At 40.4% G+C, this 18,955-nt stretch overlaps 4 protein-coding genes across 4 annotated transcripts; 1 reads left to right on the forward strand and 3 right to left on the reverse strand.

The window, feature by feature from the left end:
• Positions 1-1,584: 1,584 nt before the first annotated feature.
• Positions 1,585-4,073, reverse strand: LOC107189571 (peptidyl-prolyl cis-trans isomerase, rhodopsin-specific isozyme). Its single transcript, XM_015578131.1, has 5 exons — positions 3,966-4,073; positions 2,965-3,169; positions 2,708-2,910; positions 2,322-2,467; positions 1,585-1,681 (listed from the first exon to the last, which is right to left on the reverse strand). Exons 1-5 carry the CDS (start codon positions 4,071-4,073, stop codon positions 1,585-1,587), a joined length of 759 nt encoding a protein of 252 aa, XP_015433617.1.
• Positions 4,074-4,982: 909 nt separating this feature from the next.
• Positions 4,983-9,726, forward strand: LOC107189558 (carboxypeptidase B-like). Its single transcript, XM_015578118.1, has 6 exons — positions 4,983-5,274; positions 5,736-5,930; positions 7,997-8,130; positions 8,349-8,524; positions 8,598-8,826; positions 9,367-9,726. The coding sequence occupies exons 1-6, from the start codon at positions 4,983-4,985 to the stop codon at positions 9,724-9,726; spliced, it is 1,386 nt and encodes a 461-aa protein (XP_015433604.1).
• Positions 9,727-10,075: 349 nt separating this feature from the next.
• On the reverse strand, positions 10,076-11,218 carry LOC107189559 (trypsin-like). The gene is made up of 4 exons (XM_015578119.1): positions 11,185-11,218; positions 10,786-11,101; positions 10,402-10,717; positions 10,076-10,246 (listed from the first exon to the last, which is right to left on the reverse strand). Exons 1-4 carry the CDS (start codon positions 11,216-11,218, stop codon positions 10,076-10,078), a joined length of 837 nt encoding a protein of 278 aa, XP_015433605.1.
• Positions 11,219-13,286: 2,068 nt separating this feature from the next.
• LOC107189561 (transmembrane protease serine 9-like) lies at positions 13,287-18,258 on the reverse strand. The gene is made up of 9 exons (XM_015578120.1): positions 18,205-18,258; positions 17,718-18,012; positions 17,115-17,430; positions 16,808-16,959; positions 14,869-14,950; positions 14,671-14,752; positions 14,257-14,563; positions 13,629-13,935; positions 13,287-13,557 (listed from the first exon to the last, which is right to left on the reverse strand). Exons 1-9 carry the CDS (start codon positions 18,245-18,247, stop codon positions 13,393-13,395), a joined length of 1,749 nt encoding a protein of 582 aa, XP_015433606.1. The 5' UTR covers positions 18,248-18,258; the 3' UTR covers positions 13,287-13,392.
• Positions 18,259-18,955: the final 697 nt, after the last annotated feature.

Consider the following 18,955-nt stretch of genomic DNA (forward strand, 5'->3'; position numbering starts at 1 on the left):
CCACCCGGCTACAACGCGCGCGAAACCTTCGTCGTTGCACACACACCCACGCACACGTGTATTTCTGTGGTCCTTTTGACGTACACCAACGAGCAGCGGATTCGATCAGCTTTTGGTTAGGCGAATTTTGACAGGAGGTATCGGTGAACGCCCCCACGAGGCGAGCAATAACCGCGGAGCAGACGTTACACGCTCGAATCGCGGTCACCGACTCACTTCATTTCCCTCATCCGATCGGCGAGCGATGCCGGCTCGACACTGACTGACCTATAGCGGGGCAACCTTCTACGCCCGACTGGCGTCAGTGGTCCGCGCCTGCGTCGTTCTTTTGCGTCATTGCCAGGAGCGTAGTTAGAGGATTTGCTTCTGATAGTGGATCATTGGATCGAGGGTCCTCTGATTCGATTTTCGGTGGTTGTTAGGGGTGAGTTTTCAGGTGTTTTGGAGTAATTAAATATTTGGAGTACCTGTGTGCATATTTCACAGGTGTGTCTTGGAAATTTAAACTCTGGTGACTTGCCAAACCTTGCCAGGGACTTCGTGGATTTGTTTCTGATAATTGATCATTGGATCGAGGGTTCTTTGCTTCAATTTTCGGGGGTTGCCAAGAATGAACTTTGAGGTTTTTTGGAGCAATGATACCGATGTTCACCGATGTACTTTCTGGTAATTTAATTTTAGAATATGCTCACGGTTTTTTCTATCTTTGGAATTGTATAGTGGTTACGGGAGGCGGAAAATGTGGGCTTGTGCATTGAGAGTTTGTTGTTTGAGTTACAACTTGGAAGTTAGTGTCGGGGAGAATCTGAACAATAGAAACGTTGTGTTGTATAGGCTTCTCTTGTCAGACTGTCTATATTGCGTGATAAACCACTGCCGCATTCGACTTATTCTGGGACCATCACGGCAAGGTGGTAGCAAGGTTTGCTGGAACCTTCTTGGCAACATTGTTGGAGTCAGTTTGATAGACAGTTTGTTCATGTTTGGATAGGCTGTATTGCTGAGTTACAAATAGATTACAAAGGACCTTCTGTAACGTCGATTCAATGCCCTGACAGTTGAGTAAAATCTATGAATTAATCTGGGAAGTAATTTCAATACGCTATATATTGCTCTGTTCGTCGAAATAATTGATCAGTAAAGAAATTACTTATATGGAATTAAGACTGGAAACTATTTCTTTTTCCTGCAAAGTAAACACAATATGTTTCGACCTGTTTTATTAATTGTTTAGGTAACATGCGTCGAATACTAATAGACTGTACTTAAATACCCTATAAAGTAATTTGAAGAATTGGTACCGATGAATCGAATAAATTTTATGAATATTTTTGTCAGATATTCATTGAGTAAATACTTTCATCGTGTCACAACTATAAATAATGGAATGACGTTGTTTCTGTAATCTTCCGTTGACAGTGAACTTCTCGAGCCACTGTTAGATGTCGCACGTAATCTATCGAGGCAAACGACACCGTCTCTGTTGTATCGAGGAAGCAGAACGCTTCCAGCTGCAACCATTTAAACACGTCGAAGCAATTTCCCTGAATGATATTTCGAAACTCATTCGAAAGTTTCCCGCGATTAAACGTCTAGTTGCTTCATCATGTAATGGAAGAATCCGAGAATCGCGAAACTGAATCCTAGAGGCACAGAAGTCGCTTTGACCCATGACCATATACTGTAAATTGGTAGAATATTTAACATGTTAATATGTTTTCTTCTATGACGTAGGGATTTGAACACTACACAAAATTATACGTTAAGAATTGTAAGAATTTTTACAATTGCGAAAATTAAATCATGCATTTTAAAATGATACTGCAGTACCGCGATTGCTACACTGTTACAACAAAGCATGGAAGGCTTCTTTCTAATGAAATAAATAAAAAGTATGCAATGAAATTTTCGAGAATATCACATTCCAAATTTCGAGAAAATAGCATTCGAATTTTTGGTTAAGTAGACCACGCAATTCGATAGGATATGTCATAGTGTGTCTGACCATCACGTACTGTTTCTACTTATTGTAACCCGAAAGTAATGATCGAGCGCGTGCACGTAAAACCTATAATATCTACTTCCAATGTTATTGTTAGATACTAAATATGTAATATAATTAATATATAATTAACGTATGTAGGACTAATACCTTCATAATACTAAATGAACAAAAAAAAAGCACATGCTAGTAATTTACAGTTCTAATTGCTTGTTTTACAAAAGGAAACAATTCAAATGGTACTCCTAAAAAATCAATGATTCTCAAGTATCTAGTACTAAAGTATTCTACGAAAATGAATACTAAATATATAAGTTACTTGTAGCTATTGTTATCGGCCACTGTAAATCGCGAAGCTGTAGGAAGAGAACCAGAATCGAATATAATAACAGGTTTCACCGGAAAGTCGTCAGCATCAGTCTTCACCTGTTCGATCTTAAAGACTACATCCTCGCCATCGACAACCTGTTAAATGAATGTATAATTGCTTGGTGTACCAATAAATAATCCACCAATTGTTACACTATTTATCTCCATTCTTCCTTTAAAAATAACGAAATGAGTTTGAAAATTAATATTACTGAAGCAGTATACACCTTGATTTATTAAGAATGAATATTAAATTTCTCTAAATAGGGGGTAATTCATTGGTACACCTAATATTTTTCTTTTTCCACCCTAGATGAATTAATAGATATAGTTTACCTTTCCAAACACTGTATGCTTTCCATCTAACCACGGCGTGGGAATGGTGGTGATGAAAAATTGACAGCCATTCGAATTCTCTCCACCGTTCGCCATACTAACAAACATGGGTCCATTGTGACCCACGTTGAAATTCTCATCATCGAAGTATTTACCGTAAATGCTGATGGATCCAGTGCCGTCACCGTTTTCGATATCCCCACCTGCCTCATTGACGTCATTGGAACCAGTTCTGGTTCATTATTGGGTTTAATTACCTTGGATCATAAACTTCTTGATCACACGATGGAATCTGCTACCCTTGTACGTTTTCCCGGCCACGCCAGTAGTCGCCAGACCGATGAAGTTCTGCACTGTTTTGGGAGCAATGTCCCCGAAGAGGCCAACCACGATTCGCCCGGCCGGATGATCGTCAATCATGATGTCTAGGTACACTTGTTCAGTGACTGTGAGCCTGTCACCCTGAAATGAGTTTTCTTTGTGCACCTTGCGAGCTGGAGAGTTATTACTCGAGTTGAAAATAGACTCGAGTGAGAACTACTTAAACTTCGATCAGGATTGGGATTGGTCTCCTTAAGTCTCTAAAAGTTCAATCTCAACTATATCATTATGGATTCAGTGTTTAAAAGTCTTTCTGAAATAGGAAGCGATGATTAGAGTTCAAAAGCAGATTTTAGATGATACTTCATCTTTGAACGAGTATGAATAAATTCTGATTTTTTAAGATCTAAATTTTCTGATGTGCTTAGTCTTCAGATTTGAAGAACTGATGCAATCCTCCTCACATGGTCGATGGAATACACGTTGGACTGAAGCGTTCCCGATACCTCACGACGTAGGAAACCTTACGTCGTTGATTCTATAAATGTAAAACGTATCCGATCTATACTAGGCTTCGATATTGTCTTCCTCGTAATCTCGTGAGGAAATGTGTCACCTGAATTTTATCAGAAACTACCAACTCCGCTATATTACTCCAATAATTCCGAGTAAACTAACTTAGACCAACTGTTAACTATTTCGTCTAGTAATATACGACACTTTAAACACACTTAATATCTTTTCTATCTTAGGTTTCCTCGTATTTAAACTGTTTTCAAGATCTTCTCCATCCTCGCTCAATTGGTACCCAATTCCTTCGATCGTGATCATCGGAAGAAATCTTCGCGTATATTCTGAAGACGATTTCCTTATAACCGTCGACCTAACGGCACGCAGAAAAACAGCAATAATCCCGACATTAAGCACGAAACGGTACCTCTAAAGTCGCGACGACCGCGACCAGGCAAGCAATCGCCAGCAGGGTCTTCATGACTATACGATCACGTCTGGGATGCTCCGAATTCTCTGATGCTTTCGGCTCCATTAGTCAACTTCGAACGACGGATGTCAGCCGCGATCTGAAGCGCTGCGAGGCGACGCCTGCGCGGTACACAGCCGCTTCGAACCACTTTGGCTCTATTATCTCCTCTAAAAATCAATCGTTATACCGAAAAATTTCTGAACGGAAAGGAAAAGGTACTACCATGATTCTTCCAACGTCTTCCAAATGGTATATCGCCACCGGGAACCACGTTGATTCTATTATTTTCTCTGAAAACGAATCGTAAGACCGAAAAAGTTTTGAAGGAAAAAAAAGAAGGTTAGCTAAATTTTCTCTGAAAACGAATCGTTAGACCGAAATAGTTTTCAAGGAAAAAGAAAAGGTTAGCATGGCCAGGATTCTTCTAGCATCTTCCAACGTTTTCCAACCTCTTCCAACTTCTTCCAACCTCTTCCAACCTCTTCAAATCTCTTCAAATCTCTTCAAATCTCTTCAAATCTCTTCAAATCTCTTCAAATCTCTTCCAACCTCTTCCAATCTCTTCCAACCCCTTACAACTTCTTCACATCTCTTCCAACCTCTTTCAACCCCTTTCAACCCCTTTCAAACTCTTTCAACGTCTTCCTACATCTTCCAACGTCTTCCAACGTTTCCAAAGTTGAACTAAGCCCGTGTCATTAACGATGATTATCAAAATTCTTGATCTGATCAGCGTCGTTAGAGCCGAACAAGTTCCACGAGCCAGGGAGCTCGCTGGCCAATGATGGCGGAGTTGATCCTTGCGACGCTGGTACCGGGGTCAAAGATCCTCGATGCCTGGCGGTTCGAGCGACCCGCTGGATTGGAGGAGGTACGAGCCGCGCTCGTTAAGTCCCGTTACTCCCGATCGTCGACCGGGTCGAATATCATAAAAGGTGGGCCCGTCGACGACCCATGGATAGTTGTCCGAGGATGGAGAAGAGTAACAGATCGCGTGGCGCACGTTTCACGACGTTCACGTTCCTCCTCGTTGTCGTTCTCGCCGCGGCGGCGTCGGCGCTTTATCGACCACGCCGGGAGTTCGTGATACCCGATTGGATAGAGATCGTCGACGAGCCAGTCGCGGAGAACTCGAAGACCATTCAGAGGGCGGTCAGGGTGAGGGACGCGAAGGTGACCTACGATGGCGCACAGGTGTGGAGGGTGCAGGCTAACGAAGGACAGCCCCTGTTGAACGTTGCCATGGATTTCCAGGAAGCTGGATGTTAGTAATTCTAGGGGATGAAGATGTCTGATTATTCATGGAACGATTCCCTTATTTTTGTTTGAAGGAAGGCTGGGAATATTTGGTGGCTTATTTGTTTAAAGTTCAGGTTTTCATGGATCGTTTTATAGAAATGGTAATTTGTATCCCTGGACATTGTAAGTGTTTAAATATTCGCAATCTAATGGCTACTCTATTTAATGTAGGTAAAATTAATCGCTTTAAATGGAGAATATGTAGTACAATATGTACAGATATGTAGACAATTTGTCATTTCTTGTATAATAACACCAAGATAATCTAGTATATTATTTTTTAATGGAATCTTCTGTGAAGTAATTAATTATGTTTCGAATTTCTAAAAATAGGGGAATCATTTAGTAGATAAATGACGAAAATTCAATTAAAAGGGATATTGAAGGCACTATTTTGACCACCATTTCCTTGTCTATACTATACAGTGTTCGGCTTTTGGACCGGTAACGAGACGGCAATCGACGTGATGGTTCGCTCGGAGGAAATCGCCAGAGTCGCCCGTTATTTAGAACAAAAGGACCTGGATTATAACGTCGTGATCGATAATCTACAGAAGCAAATGGACGAGGAGAATAACGTGCTGTCCGAAGAAGAAATGCAGGAGATAGAGGGCCGTAACGGTTCGTAGAGATCCTCATCATCGTATATCAACAAACAAATTTCAATTGGCTTACTATTCTAGCTTCGCTTAATATTTTCTAAAAATTTCTATCTGTCACGCATTACCACGAAAAATCATGCCGCTTTCGGACACGGTTTCTATGACAACAAAATGATCGAAAATGACTTAACTATAAATTGTTAATATAAAAAATCAATTCCACAAAATGGGTGGTACAACGCAACAATAGTAAAACAATTAAAAATACAACCGAAAACTATCAAAGGGGACAGACAAAGTACTGTGGATTATATTCAGCCGTCATTACCCAGTTTACACTCTCACGAAAACCCCAACCAGTGAAAGAAAAAACGTTTCACTTGTCATTTTACCCGTTCCACTAACACGAATGGCTTCGACGCACCTAAACGAGCAGTCCAGTCACGTACCGAAGAAAGCCGCGGGAAACAAATGGCCGTGCGCAGGCAACGCGATTCGAAAGTGTTTTTGATAAGGGGCCGTTTAACAGTCGCCGTTAGACGTCACGGACGAATTAATCGCGTGAAACCTCCACCGCTGTCTAACGACATTCTAATGCTCGCGTACGGACTGTTAAATGACGTTGATACCCCACGATAAACGAGGCCCCCTCCCAGGAGGACCATTTTGCTGCGGGCTTATTTTTCAGTTGGAAAGGTACACGGGGTTAGCAACCTCGTCGCGATTCAACCTGGTAACCCAGTTTCGGGATCCCACAATGCTGATTAACATTAACAGTTACACACGCTCGTAGACTCCGCGCATCTGCAACACACCTGCTTTCGATCTTTTGCTCTTGGCCACACTCGATCCCGTTAACTGTTCCCCGGGCAAATTCACGATAATTCTGAGACCGATTGGCAACGGGCCCAGTTTCGAAAACAACCGGTGAAACCGAGCTCCCGGGACCGACTGATCGAACGGAATAGCGAATGAGGAAACTGTCCGCGGGTCGCACTGACTGAATCGCGAATGACGATTGATCCGGAGAAAACGGACTGTCAATCTGCTGGGGATTGTGAGTTGGAGGGGGGTTTTGAAACGAGCAATATTTAGTTGGGCGGTCGAAATAATTTGTTTTGAAAATTTTATTGAGGTACCTGAGCTCGATGGCACCTTGAAATTCGACCCTGCGGAAGGGATCGGTACAAAGTGATTTACGACCAATGTACTGATGTAGTTAGGAATGTTTATTGTTCCCATACTAGAACGTGTTTCCGAGTAACCCAGACTAGGCTGGAAAGCGTACTTTGTCTGTCCATGACCCTTAAAAGCACTAGGATTTTTTTTAATAATCTTGGACTGTATCTTTAATTTAAAATATCTATATGCAATTTACGTTGAAAAACAACGAGTATTAAGTACATATTGAATTTAGCACTAGAACTACCAGACCCGTTAAAATGACGGATTACAGATTTTCTATTTTACCATTACTGAAATTAAAACGATGCTTTTGACAGAATTTATGCTGGCTTATAGTTTACTATAGATTTTATTTTACGGTATGTTATGCTAGGTTGTCTTATATATTTTATATATTATTTTCTTACACAATTTAATTTAGTATGCATCCAATGCTGGTAGTTCTAGTGTTAATAAAGGGATTGATTGGTATACCGGATAATGCAAAGTCTCCCTGGATCAAAGATCCGTCAGCTGGCTATCCATAAACTAACAGGCAACGTCATATCACCGAATACTGAGCTTTCAAGTAATTTTCTAGCTCGTTACGCTTGGTGGCAGGGAGTCAGGGTGCGAGGTAGATACCCACGTCCTCGTCCTCATCGCTATCCTGTACCTAATGTACACGGTGGAGGTGGTCCCTGGCACTTTAGGGGTGAGCTTCCCGCGCGCGCACAATCCGCTTCGTCGATTCAGAATCGTATCCAGGGGCACGGGGCTAATTAACGAATGAATTCAATTAATTTATTTTCCAACCGTGTCGATCATCACCTCTGAATCCACGGAGCGGAATGTTCTTACATATCACTCGAGGACGCCGAACGTGCAACCTCTGAATAATCTTGAAGGTATACCTGTCAGGTCATCGAATGGAATGGACCAGTTACCATCGTCTTCAAGATATCCACACCTATCTCGATTATTTGGCTGAAACATTCCCGGCCGTCTGTTCTGTCGTCAGCATTGGAAACTCTGTCGAGGGGAGGCCTCTGAAGGTAGTCATTTTAAATTACTCGAAATGCTTACGAATAAGTGACTACTTAAGGAACCATACTTAAGGAATGTTAAGGAATAGTTAAGGAAGTATTTACTTCTTTGGGACATTCAGAGGAAATGTCTCTAGACGATGAATGGAAAGAAGTTTCTTCGATTAAAGTTGTTACTACAATTTTTGATTAAAATTGTTATTAAAAGTGATAAATGGTACCCGTAGGTCCTGAGGATCAGCAACGGGAAACCGAACGCCCCCGCGCTGTGGATCGACGGTGGTATCCACGCCAGAGAATGGATCTCACCTGCGGCAGTGACCTACATTATCGATTACCTTGTCGAGAACAGTGACAGTCTCGAAGCTGATTATTATATCCTTCCCGTAGCCAATCCTGATGGGTATATATTTATCGATACGACAAACTAGGACATTCAATTATACCCTTGATGTCCCTTTTTAATTGATTTCCAGATACGAATACACATTCACGAGGGATCGATTATGGAGAAAGAACAGGAAACGCGCGATAGGCAGCTCTTGCACAGGCGTCGATCTGAATAGGAACTTTGGCTACCGATGGGGTGGCTTGGGTACCAGCAAGGACCCTTGTCGAGAGATCTATGCAGGCTCCGGGCCATTCTCCGAACCAGAGACCAACGCCATCAAGAATTTCTTCGAGGCTAGCGCCGCTAATTTCAAAGTGGGTTTCATTTCGAATGAATTAGAAAAGATCCTTGAAGTGAAGGAATTCTAACTTCTATGTGCTAACAGTGCTACCCCAAAGGGATTAGCACCCACATAAAAAAAAATATTTATATGCAATTTAATAAAAGAAAAAAACTTCTACATGCAATAGCTACCCTAGTAGCACAAAATATTGAATACATATTCATCCAATATTGAAAAGAGATTCAATCTCTTTTTCATATTTAAATATACATATGTTTATTTCATATTACGAAAAAAATATTTTTTTCCCAATATAAAATAAATATGTATTTAATATTGGAAACATGTATTTTATATTTCCTGTATATGTATACAATATTTGGATTCAATATTTATTTCATATTAAAAACTGTGGCTAAACAAATATTTTACAATATTTTTGTGCAACTAGAGTATGTTTAGAACGTTAGGATCCATTCTCAAGGATCTTTTCCAAAATGTAAAGCGTTATTAGACCTGCAAGTTAGCTCGATAAGATCACTTAATTAAATTTCAACGTTTTATTCTGCAGGCTTACCTGACGTTCCACAGCTACGGCCAGTTCATTTTGTACCCATGGGGCTACGATAAACGGGTTCCACCAGATTACGCTGATCTCGAGCGTGTCGGCAAAGAAATGGCAACGGCGATGAAGAAGGCAGGAGGTGCAAACAGCCAGTACACGGTCGGGAACAGCGCGACCACTCTGTACGCCGCTTCCGGTGGCTCCGACGACTGGTCCAAGGCCATCCTGAAGGTGAAATATACGTACACCATCGAATTACGGGACACTGGAAAGCATGGTTTCGTTTTACCGTCGCGTTACATCATTCCCACGGCGAAGGAAGCTCTGGCCGCGGTATTGGTCGTCGCTGACGCTTGCACGGATTAGTAATCTTTGAACTGCCTGAGTTTTAATTGCATCAAGATCGACTTTCTCTCGCCTGGGTGTTCGAGAAGCTTGTATAAATATTATTATCGATATATCGTGTGCATGGTACACACTTGTGTACTACGTAGTGGATAAGACGAGTTGACGATGGGAGAATTATTTATTGAATAAAAAAAGGAAGGATAAACATTTATCGAGCAGTTATTTTTAACCTTTATCTTAGGAACACTGTGTACATTTATTAACGCGTTCTTCATCGCAATTCAATCATTCGATTATCGTCTGTACCCGTGAATTTTCTGTAATCGATGATCGATAAGGAATTGTACGTGATATCGGTGAGAAATGATTATGAATAATTTAACATGATCACAGTGATCCACGTGATAAACGCGGAGACCCGTGTGTACACGGTAGGCGCGTTCTTTCCGCCGCAGGGAAATAGTCCCCAGGAGACTATTCCTACCACTTCCGCTTCACCGAAAGCGTTCTTTTTGACTAGAGGGCCTCCAGAGTCTCCCTAAAAAATATTTACTACGTTCAGATCTATCCAGATCTTCCAAGAAAAGAAAGGTCTAGGTTGTTATTTCGCCTAGAGCGACCTAACTAGGACTGTCGTCTCTGTTGTCAAGACAGTAATTCGATTTACTAAATATAAATACACCAAAAATGTACCTTGCAAGCCGACAGACTGCCGTCCAAAGGTCCCGTGCAGATATTCGTCGGATGAAGTGGATTCTTCTCCTTCCGTTTCAAACTCTTATCCAACGTAAGCTTGCACAAATCGTAGTCGACTATAGGTAACGTGGCCGCTTGGAGGTTCTCTGGGCGTTCTGGGGCTCGTGTTCTTCCGATGCTTCCCCATCCAGTCAGCATGACGTCTCCAGATGGTATTGAGTCAGGGTATGGCAGAGCGACCGTGGCAACGAAGGGATTCAGGTCGAATGGTTCCTCCAACTTCATCAACGCGATATCGTATGGGGCAACAGTCCTGGAACAAAAATATTGATTTGTTAATCAACTATTTCGATCAGATTTCAAATTAATTTCATGACTCACTCGTCGTATTCTGGATGAACGAATATTCGTTCCACCAGTCTACTTTGCTCGGTATCCTCCAAAACACCCAACTTATATTTCCCAGCAAGGATCACGTACTCGCCCCTGAACGGAGCGAGAATTCTACAATGTCCAGCCGTTAACACCCAACCGGCTGTCAGTAAGCTACCACCACAAATGTGTCTCGACGCAATTTTTCGTTCCCGTTCACCCCAGTGCACCGAAATCTGCCACGGATGAAGTCCCTTCTCAGCATCCTTCCCACCCACTATCCTCGTCGGTCGTTGCGCCAACATCGCCGATTTCGCGATCATTTCTATCAATGAAAAACCGTCGTGATTAGATAAGATCGGTGAGACGCACGAGCTTGAAATCTACCGATAAAGTTCAATAACTCACCGTCTATTTCGGAACACTGCACGAGACCGTACATTGTTAACAACACGAACGATTTTCGAAATATCATTTCGTGCAACTTTTACTTGATCGAATTGACTCGAGTAATCGGGATCGAATGATCAGGGCGGGTATACGGTGTCAAGGTGGAGGCGATTCCGGAAGAACATCCTGAGGAGGAACTAGAGAGATTGTTATTCCGAAAGACTGGAACAACTGGTTCCTCCCTGAAAGACGTCCGATGACTGGAAATGGATGACATCGGTGGAGGTCGAGGTTTTCACTCACGACCACTTCCCGAATGCTTTATCGAACGACTTTAACAGGAACAGTATACAGGGTGTTCGCGATAATTTGTACCATCGTTTTTTTTTCGTAAACGGTAAACATTAGAAAAAAACCGAAGAGTAGGCAGTTGTAGTATATTTTACTAGTAATAGTAAGTAGTGTAAAGTTTTTGTATTTTTGATATTTTTCTAGAAACAAAGGTGACCTTAATTTTATTAAATGGAATGCTGCATATTTTTTTACATCATATGAAAGCGGGCACTAAGACGAGTTCAATTATGTAGCATACTATGGTCTTCAGGGTCATAGAAGGGCAGAAATAAATTTTCAGAAATAAATTTTCAGAAATATATTCTTACTAGTAGAGGTCTCATCAAATTTTTTGTCAACCCCCTTCAGTTTTTTTACAAATAAACCTATAACCGTTCACCTTTTAACGGATACTGAGATGAATTCGACATCATAATAGATAATTAATTTTCTTCTAAACCAAAGAAACGGTAAGAGAAGATCATTTACCTTAATTAAAACGATGTTCAAAATGGCGTCCATCAGCTGCTATACACTCGCGTAAACGATTAAGAACTGATGGTTAACCATGCAAAAAAATGTTCGATCGAACAGCTAGCAATAGAATATAAATAAGGTAATTGATACCAGAATAAACTAAGTTGATCACGTTTCGCGGTGCACCCTGTATAACAACGTCGTTTATGATAAAGCCTCGCACGAATACTGTCTGGAATTTGTATTTAAGTACTTCGTTCACACCCAGACCCTAACGGTTCGACTGCCCAATTGTCACTGTCCTTGCCCATTAGTAGTCCTTATTACCTGCAGTCCGGTTTCCCCCACTCTTTTCTGTTACCTGCTTCCACAGACATACTTTGTTTTCGAAGGCACACTAAAACCATGAAATACCCCCTACGTCATGACCTTTGTTCCTCAATGACTAGATAACGATTTCTAACGGGTCATTTTACTGTGTTGGTTATAAATTAATCTTTAAGGATTATTCCTCAATAAATACAATATGTAATGAAATACAACTTTTTAGTATTTATGGAACTACTTACAAATAATATAATATGAAGAAATTGCAAAAATAGTTTTACCATATTTTGTTTGAAGTTTATTCTTAGCACGAACGTGAAGACTCTTAATTAGTATGAAGTCGTTATCACCAGAAGCACAATAAATAATATATCTTAAAAAATAACAAGAAAAATACGAAGAACGTCTTTTTTCGGTGTTTTTGTTATATAAAAAGTACGATAAATTAAAGATATAAACAAGAGTGTGCTTCGGGTGATAGCGGCACTCGTACTAATTAAAAATCTTGAGCTTTTGTTTCAGATGAGTCTGAGCTGAAAAATCACCTGCACCATAAAGATACCGTTTCTTGAGATGTCACTTTCATGCTTCTTTAAAATAAAATATAATAAAAGTACTTTCGTAATTTTTTTATATTTCTTCTAATAGTTTAAAAAATCCCTAAATATAGTTTAATTTCTCGGCCGTCAAAGTAGAATGATACCTTAACATAACAATGATGAAATGAAGGTTTCCTTTATAATTCTCAAATTTAAGAGCATCTATAAAATACTCGAGAAAAATTCCGAGCCATAAAACGTTTGAGGGACAAGAACTAGTTTTTCAGTATCAAGATAATATCTTGCAATCATAGAAATATCAAGCTTGTCATGTACGTTCCATTTTCCTGTATCTATGACAAGGTAAGTGGGCACTCCAAAAATCGTCTATTCATTCGACCCATGAACCAGGAAATTACGTAATTAAAATAAAGAAATGAAAAGTATATATAAAAAAAAAACTTTTATTTAACATTCATCTTCAATTCCTCCGGTTGGTAACACTTTCACGATTGTACTCGATTCAGAAATAGTTTAGTATAAAAGGTTCTTAATTCTTCGATAGAATTCCGTTGATCCAGGAGTTGAAGGCAGATGTTCTGGTGTACACTGACGGTGCGCCAAGTGTTCCACATGGTACGATACCCCAGGAGACGATACCGATCAATGTAGTCTTGCCATTCTGGTTGAGGACCAATGGGCCGCCTGAGTCACCCTGAAATTAAACGATATCAATAGCACAGCGTTCGAACCTTAATTCACGATTAATCGAATCCGATTTCTTACGCTGCATGCTGAGTATCCGCCGGTGAGGGGACCACTGCAAATGTTGGTCTCGTGCAGGGGTGACGGACCCGTGAGGTCTTCTATAGCCTTCTTGCAGGTGGCAAGATCGACCAACGGCAACGGGGCGGTCTGAAGTTTGTCAGGCATAATTGGATTATTCGTTCTCGAGGTTGATCCCCAACCAGTCAGCACGGCAGTTCCGGTTGGAATGCTTCCTTCCTCGGGCAGACTGATCGGTTGTACCGTTTTGGTCAGCGTCAGGGGTTTCTCCAGCTTCAGCAACGCGATGTCGTATGGGGCGACATTTCTGGAATTCGTGAAACACTCGAATCAGTAACATAATATGATTGGCTACTTAACGATCATTTCATGGTTTCTTAAACATCTAATATTGAAGCGATTTATTTAGTTATTATATTGGTATAAATCTAGTATGCATATATAATAATTAAGTCAAAATAAAAATATGAATAGTTACAGCAACATGGTATACGGTTAGTAATAATTAATTCCTCGGGGATAAGTTTGATCCTATCGGTTAGAATCAAATTCAGAGTTCTATCTTTATTGAGATTCTTTGAACAGCAGTTACGTTGCTCAACGATGGTAATAAAGGGTTGTTACTTACCCAGGGTACTTTTCGTGCACGAAGGACTTCACCACCTTCACGACCTGCTCGCTGCTTTCCTTCAGTTTCAGGCTGTGCTTGCCTGCTTTGACCAGGAAATCACCGTAACTTGGGACAGCATCGACACAGTGGCCAGCAGTTAGAATCCATTGGCCGGCCACGATGGAACCACCGCAGAAGTGAGAGTATGTCCCGAACATTCCCCATTGAAGGGAAACCTGCCAGGGGTATTGTCCAGGTGTGGCTTCCGATCCTCCGACGATGCGGCCATCGAACAGCGGCAGGTTGAAACCACGATAGGGTTTCGCTAGAAACAAATAAATTCGATTGTCAAACCGTGGTCCATTTAACGAGCGAAAAGTACAATTTAATTTATGATTGGATAATTAAATATTTATTTGGAATTCTACTTACTGGCGACAGCCACTGCGAGAAGGCAGGCGAAGATGACCAGCTTTAGAGACATTTCGATGGTTTGTTGGGATTTTCGTGGACACTAGGTCTTATATACGACTCTGATCGGCTATCGATGACGCCGCCCTCTCGGAAAATACATTTTAATCAACGTGATCCATCGGCGATAACAGAGCTTTTGTCTGAGACGATTATTACGTTCGTTTCATTTGTGATGGATGAATCTGGCTTATCTCCCGTTTCAATTGTGAAATACAGGAAATTGGAAAAGTTAACTGATCTTCGAGAAACACACGGGTTTAATAGAAATGATAAAAAGATTTCCGATTGATTTGTACACATGTGCTACTTATTGTTAGGAGGTAGATAAGAATAACTGTGTTCTAGGTGCAGCCACAGTGCAACCGTTCATTAGAGTTATCAGTGTTGACAATAAACTTGGACTGTTTCACGCAATTTTACGGATAGAGATGTATGCAGATTGTATACACTGCATCGATCGCATAATTACGAAACATAAAAGATTAAACGATGATATCATAAATGACTGATGAAGAACACGAAAAAATTAAAGAACAAAGTATAAAAGACAAGCAATCTTTAAGGAAATTAATAACTTAATATCGCACTCTCTTCTTTTCTTTACCCCTCAGCTCATCTCACACACAAGCTGCGATATTGTATACATGCAGTAATATTTTATCTAAATAATTAATAGTCCTTATTACCTGGATTCTAGTTTTCTCTACTGTGTTCAGTTACCTGCTTCCATAAGCATACTGTCTTTGCGAATGTATTGGCAGATTGGAGTCATAAAATGCCATAATCTCGGCTGTTAACGTAAAAATGACAAAATAGACATTTTCGTACCTCGCATTTGGGACCATTTATGCAATAATTGATATTAATTCACGACTATAAAATATACGAGAAATAAGAAACAGGTTCTAGTATCGCTCAATTATAAAAATATCTAGCTTCTCACGAACGTTCCACTTTCCTGTATCCAAGTACATACATATACGAAAGATAAGTGGACACTCCAAAATCGACTATTTGTTCTGCGAGTGAGCCACAACATCCCACTCTATGCACTCGGAATTTCCCAAATCCAAATACACTTGTTTCCATTCCAAGGGGACAATCGAGTGCGAAGGGATTAGAGAAACAATGCAATAAATATATTTAACATTCTCCTGAAATTTCTCAGATTGAAAATAGATCCATGCGTCATAGTTTCTGTGATCTACGCGTTGAATTGAGAGACCTGGGTGAACACTGTCGCTGCACCTCCTGCATCAACACAGATAGAATAGACCTAACATTCAATGTAATTTTCTGTCCCATGCTTTGGGGGCGTCAGGAGCTCCCGTATAATTTCAGTATTCCATTCCTTGATAGGGACACCGGGGCAATAAGGAAGGACCAATTCAGCGACCTATAGCATAATGGTATTAAAAAGGAGACGCACTGATCCTGAAAAAGCTCCAGATCACCTGGATATCTCAAGAGAAATCAGATATAAAAAAATCCCTTTAGAGTCCCTTAGAATGCTACATAATTTATTAAAACGTTTTCTAATACAACAAATAAGGAACGAGTTATTTAAGATATTAGTTCTTACTGACTCTGTATATAGATGTAGATTGTTTGAACAGCATAGATCGCATTATCTTTTTTCATTTCTCCCTATAATGTAAAGAACGACACATAAAAGAAGGATAATCTTTAAGGAAGGAAGTCAATAATTTCATAACGCATTCTTTTAAATTCTTCTTCCCATATCTCCTTTTGAGATATGTGGATTTATTTTGATTGATTCGAGCGTAGTATCGCTGTGATTTCGACATTCATTTACTTGAAATCATTTCTCTGTATTTGCAAAAGAACAAAGAAGTGTTAGTTGCTCAATAACTCTTGTCAATTTTCCTTCCCTTTCTTTTTTTTTTTTATAAATATAATATCTGATGATTATTTTTAGACAGGTTGACGCAACAAGGAGATAATATTTATTTCGACGAAATTCGTTGTGTTTATTATCCTTGGGATATTACAATTTAAAGATTCCTAACGGTTCGTTAATAAATTGTGAATAAACCGAGGTTATTCCAAACCCATTCAATGCAAAATCTAATACATGTTCTGGTTGATCCAATCGATGTAGGAGGCAACGCGGGTGTAGACAGATGGCATGTGGCTGGATCCGCAAGGCATCATACCCCACGAGACAATACCAACTTGGACGGCGGTTTCACCGACAATCTGGGCGAGTGGGCCACCAGAGTCACCCTAAATACGAAGTAAACAAGTGAACAATTATTCTTCTTGCAACCACTGCAAGAATCAAGCTCATGGTTACTGGTTCTAGCTATAAAAATTAGTATTCTATCCAGTCTGGGTTAAGCTATCGTGAGGTTAATTCGACAAATGATAATCGAACTTACAGAGCAGGCAGAGACTTCTTGGCCAGCGGTTCCACTGCAGACCTGTGTTTCGAATAATTCAGGTTGTTTACCAACAGCGGGCTGGGCGGTGAGTTGATTGTAGCAGTCGTCATTTTCAAGGATCGGAACGTAAGCCTTCTGCAAGACTGTTGGGAGAACAGGGATGATCTTCTTGGAGATGGATCCCCATCCAGAGAGGACGGCTTGACCGGTTTGCTTCTGGTTCAGACCTGGCAAACTGATGGGGGCTACCAGCTTGTTCATCTTCAGTGGAGTCTCCAATTTCAACAGGGCAATGTCGTGTTGAGCGACACCTCTGTAAACCCAAAAGGTAGTATATAAGTCGTACGGTTGATGAATGTCAACCTGGTCCACGGAATATCTTGCAATCCTAGCTGGACAATCCTTATCTCAAATGGATTCAAATTCGCCTAGACGTACGGTACCCTATTTTCAACTCGACGAATTGATAAACTCTGATTCACCATGAAGCTATATGCCTTAACCATAGGTCATCATCTATTTAACTGTTTACGTTTGATAAATTTTGTTTAGGTTCTATCTGACTGGAATAGCTATTAAATCCTCTGACTAATGTCTCACCCATTGTATCCGCTGTGGACAATGGTCTTGACAACTTTGATGATCTGGTCGGATTCCTCAGCCTTGTTCAGATAGTATCTGCCAGCGACAACCCTGAGTTTTCCAATTTTCAAGACACAGTGTCCAGCAGTCAGGATGTAGTTTTCGTTCAGGATTGAACCACCGCAGGCGTGGGCGTAGTCTTTCAGGGGTGGGATTCCCCATTGGATGGAGACCTGGTATGGGAACTCACCGGGTGCAGCGTCAACGCCATCGGTGATACGTGGCGTCAGGTCGTAGGGGATGGCCGAACAGACTGTTAAATAATTAAAATAATGAAATACCAAATATCTGGTCAATCGACATCTCTGAATATTTTATGAAAGTAGCCCCATGAGAGTAAGTTCATGGCTCAAAGAAAATAATATAATGACAATGTAGGTGTTATATTTTTTTTTTTTTATACGTGAAAATTATTAAGACAAATTCCAAAGCACCGTTTTCTTACCCTGAAGCACGAGGATTGCAGCGAGAACACACTTGGTCAACATTGTCGTATGAATACCTTGGTACTACTTGCGAATACGACTGGACATTACGATTTATATATGATATTATGCATCGATATCTAGTGATAATTCTAAATCGTAATCGATAACCGAGCCACTTGGGGCTATTTTTATATTATAAGTGTTTACAAGCAACGTACACGGCAATTGAGTGCCTTGATTATCACATGAATATCAGGGTGTATCTCATTATTCTTGACAACATTAAACTAGATGAGTTCTCTGCAATAATGTCATATATAGATCGTAGACACTAAATTCTAAAGCGACAGAAGTCATCCGCAACGTCGATCGTCAATATAATCGTTATTCGGTGCTTTATTGAATCATTTTTACACTCTCGTAAATTCAACTTAAATAAATACACACGCTTCCTACAATAAATTATTTATCGTTCAAGTACACTTTTCCTAATCTTACAGTTACTTTACAATATTTACACGTTCAACGAAGAATATTGTTTCTAAAATTGATTGAAAATTATGTATAGGTATATCAGGGTGCCATTATTAAACGCGATAATTTTCTAGTTTGAACATGACCCGGGACTAGGCAATTGAACTTTAGACATACTTAATAATCTCGTAATCAAAACAAATTCAGCACTATCTCCGATCGTAAAGTCTTATCACGACGAATTGTTGTAATGATAATCGCGACAAGACGCTTTGAATTCGATGTTCGCCGACG

Source organism: Dufourea novaeangliae, unplaced genomic scaffold, assembly GCF_001272555.1.
Source record: "Dufourea novaeangliae isolate 0120121106 unplaced genomic scaffold, ASM127255v1 scaffold169, whole genome shotgun sequence".
In the NCBI taxonomy this organism is placed as follows: Eukaryota; Metazoa; Arthropoda; class Insecta; order Hymenoptera; family Halictidae; genus Dufourea; species Dufourea novaeangliae.

Coding starts and splice junctions, on each gene's coding strand:
- LOC107189571 (XM_015578131.1), bottom strand. CDS start 4,073: ATGGAGCCGAAAGCATCAGAGAATTCGGAGCATCCCAGACGTGATCGT. Junction 2,468..2,707: donor AGCATACAGTGTTTGGAAAG/GTAAACTATATC, acceptor TTCATTTAACAG/GTTGTCGATGGCGAGGATGT. Junction 1,682..2,321: donor GCCGATAACAATAGCTACAA/GTAACTTATATA, acceptor ACCAATTTACAG/TATATGGTCATGGGTCAAAG.
- LOC107189558 (XM_015578118.1), top strand. CDS start 4,983: ATGGAGAAGAGTAACAGATCGCGTGGCGCACGTTTCACGACGTTCACG. Junction 5,931..7,996: donor GGAGATAGAGGGCCGTAACG/GTTCGTAGAGAT, acceptor TATACCTGTCAG/GTCATCGAATGGAATGGACC. Junction 8,131..8,348: donor TCGAGGGGAGGCCTCTGAAG/GTAGTCATTTTA, acceptor TGGTACCCGTAG/GTCCTGAGGATCAGCAACGG.
- LOC107189559 (XM_015578119.1), bottom strand. CDS start 11,218: ATGTACGGTCTCGTGCAGTGTTCCGAAATAGACG. Junction 10,718..10,785: donor GTTCATCCAGAATACGACGA/GTGAGTCATGAA, acceptor TTTTTGTTCCAG/GACTGTTGCCCCATACGATA. Junction 10,247..10,401: donor GCAGTCTGTCGGCTTGCAAG/GTACATTTTTGG, acceptor AATATTTTTTAG/GGAGACTCTGGAGGCCCTCT.
- LOC107189561 (XM_015578120.1), bottom strand. CDS start 18,247: ATGTTGACCAAGTGTGTTCTCGCTGCAATCCTCGTGCTTCAGG. Junction 14,753..14,868: donor CCATCACAAATGAAACGAAC/GTAATAATCGTC, acceptor TATAAGACCTAG/TGTCCACGAAAATCCCAACA. Junction 14,564..14,670: donor TCTCGCAGTGGCTGTCGCCA/GTAAGTAGAATT, acceptor ATTTGTTTCTAG/CGAAACCCTATCGTGGTTTC.